Source organism: Oratosquilla oratoria, chromosome 32, assembly GCF_046742065.1.
Source record: "Oratosquilla oratoria isolate Oo_2021 chromosome 32, ASM4674206v1, whole genome shotgun sequence".
NCBI classification, from domain to species: domain Eukaryota; kingdom Metazoa; phylum Arthropoda; class Malacostraca; order Stomatopoda; family Squillidae; genus Oratosquilla; species Oratosquilla oratoria.
In genome coordinates, this window is record NC_134808.1 from 35,879,767 (window position 1) to 35,887,266 (window position 7,500).

Sequence of the window (7,500 nt, forward strand, 5' to 3'; positions counted from 1 at the left end):
CGGGGGCAATGATTTAGGTAAGTTAGGGAGTGAGGAATTGTTTTCCGGGTTCCAGGATGCGCTAGACAAGATTAGAAATAGGGGAGGTGTTCCTGTTGCATGTGGAATCCTTGTGAGGCGTAGAGTTGGAAGCATGTGGCATTCCAGGGCTATTGCAATGGATTGCAGGCTGGCAAAACATTGTAAGGCCAATGGATGGGCATTTGTCAACAACTGGGTCCGCTTTTATGGTAGGAATCATCTATATACAAGGGACGGGGTGCACTTGTCGCCCAGAGGATTTCGGTTCCTTGCTGAATCCCTTGAGCGAGAAGTAGGCATTCTACAGGTTTTTTCGGGTAGATTACGTAGGAGTAGGGGGGGGGGTATCGTAATATAGTTTAGGAAATAGAAACAACTTAGAGAGGGACTGTAAAAAAAAAAAAAAAATCACCAAAGCAGGTGGAGAGAAGATAAAGTAAAAGTTTACTATACAAATAGCAGAAGCATAATTAACAAAATTGATTTGCTGCGAGGTAAAGCATGCATAGAGAATTTCGATATTATAGCTACTACTGAGTCCTGGATCAACATGGCTGATAAATATTTCCTTCCGGAAATCGAAATAGAAGGATACAATTTTTTTTCACAAGGATAGGGTTAGTAGGAGTGGGGGAGTAGTAGCACTTATCGTTAAAAAACAATGAACTGTATTATCAACAGTTCGATTAAGGAAGAGGACTATACGGAATCCATTTGGGTATAGATTATAGGCAAGAATAAGAAAGTTATTATTGACATCTTGTATAGACCTCCTAACCTCAGCATTGAGCAGACTAATCCCCTGATTCATGAAATTCAGAGCGTCACAGTACAAAAACGTTGTGATCGTGGGAGATTTTAATTATAGAAACATTGACTGGGAACCTTTAATAAGAGATCAGGGAATAAATAAATTTCTAGATGCGGTGCAGGATAATTTCCTAAAACAAGTGATTATCGATCCTACGAGGGAAGAAAGTACTGTGGACTTAGTTTTAACTAGTAATGAGCACCTAATGAGTGACATACAAGTAAGAGATAGTCTAGGCTCTAGCGATCATCAAGAAATAAGATTTGATATTATTTGGGAAGAATGAAAAAGTACGAATAACGTCCAAGTACCAGACATCAGAAGAGCAAACTTTGACAATATAAAAACCTATTTGAAATTAAATATGAAATGTCATGTGGACGTTGCGGACGTTTCGGATATTGTCGAGTCTCGGTGCGTCACCGGGGGTCAGGTCATGGCGAGGGGTCGGGTCACAGAGGGTAGTATGCATACCTTGGGTCAGGTCATTTGGGGGCGAGGGCTCAACAGACAGGTCAACGATTTGGATGAAATGTATAACAATATAACTGATTTGATTATTATTGCACAAAATACATTTACCTCCCTGAAGTCAATACGGAAAAATAGTAATACTCCCAAGTAGATGACGGACAGATTGAAACATGAGATCAAAATGAAAAGAAGACTTTACGTATAAAATAAAAACAGGGGAACACACCTTAGATCAAGATATAACGAAATGGCAAAGTTGGTTAAAAAGAATACACGTACAGCGAAACTTAATTATGAAAATAAGGATGCTAGTCAAGCAAGATCCAACTTAAGGGTTTCTTTCATCTCTATAGAACAAAAAATAAAGAAAGAATAGGAACAATTAAAAACGATGAAAGTGTCATGATAGATTCGGAGGAAAAAATGAGTGAGGAGTTTAACGATTATTTCATATCGGTGTTTACTGATGAGAGGTTAGATAAAGTACCTGACTGCGATCCGATTTACAGAGAGGATGAAGAAAGTAGTCTATCTAATATCATCATTAGTAAATTAGAAGTAGTCAAGCAGATTGAAAGACTTAAAACTACAAAAATCTCCGAGTTCAGACGAAATTTTTCCGAGAATGCTAAAGGAGTGTAAATTTTAAATCTGCGACCACTTAATTGAAATATTTGATAAATCAGTAGCCACTGGTCTTGTGCCTACTGCTTGGAGGCAAGCAAACGTTTTTCCTGTTTCTAGGAAGGGAGATAGGTCGTCTATATGCAACTACAGGCCAATCAGTTTGGCATCAGTTATAGGAAAATGCTTGAATCAGTAATAGTAAATAGACTCAGAAAACATATCGAAAGACATAATTTAATTCGTGATTCACAGCATAGTTTCTCCAAGGGTAAGTCATGTATGACTAATCTTCTATCCTTTTACACTAAAGTACATAAGGCGTCAGGTAACAATGATAATTACATTGTTATTTACCTTGACTTTAGCAAAGCGTTCGACAAGGTGACACACCAGAGACTAATAAATAAAACCTAAGCCCATGGCATAGGAGGAAAATGTTAGAATGGAATAGAGCTAGGAATAGTAACAGAAAACAGCGGGTCACCATAAATGGAGTAAAATCTAGGTGGGGCAATGTTACTAGTGGGGTCCCCCAGGGCTCGGTTTTGGGTCCCTTGTTGTTCATTATGTACATAAATGACTTAGACGACGGGATAAATAGTGATGTTAGTAAGTTTGCGGACGCTACTAAAATAGTACGCCTATTTAGGTCAGAAGACGGCGCAGAGATATTGCAGGATGATTTTAACAAATTGTTCACATGGTCGGTGAAATGGCAAAAGAACTATAATATCTCTAAGTGTAGCGTGTGAAACGTAGGGCTCACAACCCCGAAAATAGATACAGCTTAGATAACACGCTTTTAGAGAAAACTGAGTGCGAGAGACTTGAGAGTTCTAGTGAGTCCAGACCTTAAAAACCAAGAAACAATGAATTAGCAGTAAATAAATAGATAAATAAAGAGATAGAAAAAATATTTTGTAAAAAGGTAAATGAATGAAAAAAGATCAAAATAGATTAATAAAGACAAATTCATAGATAAGCAAATGAAAAGATAAATATGTAGATAATCTAGCAATAATTGTGTATACAAACAACAGACTAATGATATACCCATTCTAGAATATTTCATAACTTATAAGATATTTTGTTGCAGCGGCATTGTCAGCGGTCCAGTCTCAATCAAAATATTGTAGTAAGTATGAGAGAATTTTTTATTTTTTTTATTTTTATAAATGACAATTATGAGATCTGTGGATTTATATGGTGTTTTCTTATAAGGTCACATGTATGAGAGGCAAAATCATGTTAGCTAAAAAGTACCCTGGCATATGCCCATATTGTTTCTCCTAACATCCTAGTGGCAAGTTCGAGTGCCGCACTCCTCTCCTCCTGCCGCGGGCTCCTTATCTTTCTTCTTCGTCAGAATGGCCAGAGCTTTGTAAAATAATCTTAGGATATAAAGTGCAAATCGATTAATAATGATGATGGAAACTTATATTGCAGATTTGTTTGTGGAACAGATGCATAATATCAGGATGAAGTCTTTACAAAAATAATATAATAAAAAAGTAAAAAAATAAATAAATCAAGCACTTTTATATATTTAATACCCCCTCCCACACACACACCAAATAAAGATAAAATAATGCCAAGCAAACTCAAAGAACAGAAATATGAATAGGGAACCTTTACCAAGGCTACTTTATTTTGCTACAAAACACCAAAATTCAGAAATATAATTGTCGTAAGATTTTTTATATTGTTAACAAAAAATTTTTTTTATTGAAAATTCTTAATTACAGGCAACGAGAAGTGTCCGACATTTTACAAACAAGTGGGCAGCAACTGTGTCTACGTTTCTATCAAGACGAAGCTGAACTGGCAGGGGGCGAGGGAGACGTGCCACAGTATTGACGGCGAACTTCTGACTCTCCCTGATGCCAACTCTTTGAGGGAAATCAATTTACACCTCCAAGTCTTAGGTAATTCCTAGTATGATCTCTTCTCAAGTCGAGGTACAGACAATTGAGATTCCATTTAGATACTTACATGTATGCACACACACACACACACACACACACACACACACACACACACACACACACACACACACACACACACACACACACACACACACACACACACACACACACACACACACACACACACACACACACGCACACACATACACACACGACAGAAAAAATATCAAATTTCGTGGATCTCAACGACGAGGGAGTACCTGTGTTGTATTAGTAGGAAAAGGGATAGCTCGTGGTGTAATGGGAAGGTGAAGAAAAAGGAGAAGGGGAGGAATTACTGAGGAAAATGGAGGGAAATGAGGAAGGAGACGAATGGGACCCGGAAGTCAGAGGGAATGTCAACAAAAGATGTGCAGACGATAGAGATGAAATCTAAGAGATTAGTAAAAATGTAAAAATTTGAAATATAGATAAGAGCAGCGTAATGGAAGGTGAAGATAATTATTTCCATGAATTTGATAAGGGAGGAGATGACAACCTCCCCCGATTAGCAAGTCTAGAAGAAAAACTTGAGAAAATGAACAAACAGTGGGAGGTTAGGTTTAGTCAACTTACATGGATTACACAACGAGTTGATAAATTGGGAGAACTAAAGAAGAATAACCAAAGCCTAAATAAAGAAAGAAAAGAATTAAAAGACAGTTAAGAGAATTAAAGGGTGAGAATGAGGAATTAAAGGATAATAGCAAAGAGAATAAAGAGTCCATAGCAAAAGAGGTACAGGGCTGGAGAAAAGTACATGCCAACAACTAAATTGAATTTAGAGATATAGTAAAGCAACAGATGAAAGAACAAACTAACGACACAGTTATTAAAGTGATGAGAGAGAAGGAGAATATAGTAAGAGACTTAGCGGATAAAAAGTAATGTATAATTATATTAGGGATGGAAGAGAAACATAATCCAAATAGGAATACAAGAGTAAAGGAGGAGAAGGAAAAAGCAAACATGACATTAGAAGTAGTTCAAAAAGATGAATAAGAAACAGGGAAAAAATTGAAGAAATATGTAGACAGGGGAAATAAAATACAGATAAGACCAGACCAATTAAAGGGAAGGCTATAGTCCGGAAATGCCAACACAGGCACTTCAGCAAGGGCAAGCTTTAGGGAATCAAAACTTTCCTGATGAACATTACGCCACTGGAAGGAAGTGTCCTTCTTAAGAAGACATGTTAAAGGGGAAGCAATTGAAGCAAAATGCCTAATCAATGCACGATTATCCTGCCAACCCACTCCGAGTGAGTTTCTTGTACAACACCTTCAAGTAACATGTCATAAACCAAGGACTGTGCTATAAGCCGACGAGAGTGAGGCATCCTGTAAGAGGGAACTTAAACAGGACAAGCACCTGGCTAAAGATCAATTCTATGAACCACACGATGTGTAGCTCCTAACGAATCACCAGGCAAAGCCAATGCCTGACGGTGGGTTAGTAGCAGTTCACTGAGACGAGGCGTCTTATCATGAAAATCAGTCTCACCTACAAACGTTGCAAATTTGGAGACCAAGTGAGCTGTGTCACTTGCTTGAGCAGACTGTAGAACGGAAGCTGCAATGAGAGGTGGCGAATCCTGGAAAGCATCAACATCAACTACTTCAAAGGAACCTAAGTGACTGCCAGGAGAGAGAGCGATAGGAGCACTCGTGACGTTGGTTGCCATAGCTGTGGTCTCATCTGTCTTATAGCTGAGAGAAAATGCAGCTCTCCTCTCAAAAGGCACCAAAAAGAGGATGTAGAACAGAAATTCCAAAATAAGGCGGAAGCATCTAAAGTTATAGTGAATAGGAGAGAGAGAATCGAGGGATTCAACAAAAAATTCACTGGCCTGGGCCTGAGAACGCGCTATAGTCAAGAGTGCCCAATCTGGATGTAAGAATATCAGCCAGCTTAAAATACTATTGAAAGGAATTGCCTACAGGGATATCAGAAATATTTTCAAGGAAATAAGACCGAAATAGATCATAATTGTAACCCAAAGACTTGGGGTCGAGACACGAAGCAGATAACATCTTAGAAGCCAATGAATTAGGCACAAGCTGTGTCCTCACGAAAGAAATTTTCTCAGGCCCTATCGAAACATTTGTATTCACTATACTATCCACGCACTGTCGAATAAAATCTGCAGCCTTATACTGGAGATTCTGACTCGAAAACTTAAAAATTGAAGGATCTTGGTGCCACAGAGTAAATGTATGAGCTATTGTGTCAGATGAATTTTGGGAACTAAGAAATGACGGTACTTTCTGTTTAGATATAATAAAATGGGATAAGATAATAACCCACTTCGTACTAATGTCAAAGTCAAAACTAAAAAAATACATACAGTTAATAATGGCGATCGAAAAGAATACACTTCTCGAATCGGAAGAATGGATTACCTGAAAATCCGTAAACAATATTATAGCCTATATCACCATTAAAGAGCGAGATAAAATGTAAGTAAACTAACCACAAGCAGGGAACATTTGTAAAAAAAAATCTCACCGATTCACGTGAAAAAATACAAGTCTATATTTTTTACAGATAATGAATCGCAAGGAAACGATTATCTGTTAAGCATAAACAAGGGAAACGTTATCGCACAGGGGTAATCATACATGAAAAAGGCATGAAGTGACGTCACAATATAGAAACATCACGCATAGAAAACTGGCCGCCACCAACAAGGCAATAGGCCTAGCCAGAAAGTAATAATATATAAAAAATCACATATCCAGATAATACACTACGGCACTGCATTCATAAAAAAAAACAGTATAAGCCTGAGTGCAATGTACAACACTGAAAGGAGCCAGTCACTGGAGAAGACAGCGAACGCAAATCACTGTCCAATAGGATTATGTAGATATGATAATTTTCAGAAATCCTATTCCATCCGGGCTCCAGATTTACAATCGAAGCACAGAGGGATAAGAGACGATCCGTTGATAAACGCAGGTGACAAGAAGGAAGCAAAATTTGAGCAGAAGACAGGATGCCAGAAAACCACATGGAAAAAAAATCTGGCATGCTCGGAGAAAACTGTTCCTTCTCCCAATTGTATATATAAAAAAGTCACCGGTATGCATTGCTCTAAAACACTCGATATAAACATCTGGCTGCAGAAGAGAGAGAGAGATAGAAAAACAGAGAGAGAGGGGGGGGGGACTTAAACACACCATGCCACGAAACTGGCTAACCAGAGATCCCAATTTTTCAAAGTTCAAAAGTAGTATTTAGAACACGTTAGTGCATAGAATAAAAATTTCATAATATTGTTTTACATGCTGCCACCATATGTGTTGGGTGGCTATTAAAACAAAATAAGTACAGAACAATGTATTTATCACAATGCAACAAACACCACAATAGAAATATACGATTACACCAGGGAGGCAAGTTAGCAAATGCGTTGCATGGATGCAGCCTAGTTTGGCGGGAAGCATAAACGTCCGTATGGTTCCATTACAAAATGGGTATACGGATATGCAAATAAATAATACAATAGTAAATACAGAATAGTTATTTAACTTGTGACAAATGCATAAATGAGAAAACATGCGTCTCTAGATCTATTTTAATACATACGGACAATAATCA

At 37.8% G+C, this 7,500-nt stretch overlaps 1 protein-coding gene across 3 annotated transcripts in view; it reads left to right on the forward strand.

The window, feature by feature from the left end:
- Window positions 1–7,500, forward strand: part of LOC143017432 (perlucin-like protein) — an 18,773-nt gene that overhangs the window by 9,508 nt on the left and 1,765 nt on the right. For all 3 annotated transcript variants that reach the window (XM_076172166.1, XM_076172167.1, XM_076172168.1), the window contains exons 3-4: window positions 3,030–3,068; window positions 3,679–3,858. In XM_076172166.1, coding sequence (XP_076028281.1) covers window positions 3,030–3,068; window positions 3,679–3,858 — 219 coding nt within the window. The remainder of the gene's footprint in view (window positions 1–3,029; window positions 3,069–3,678; window positions 3,859–7,500) is intronic.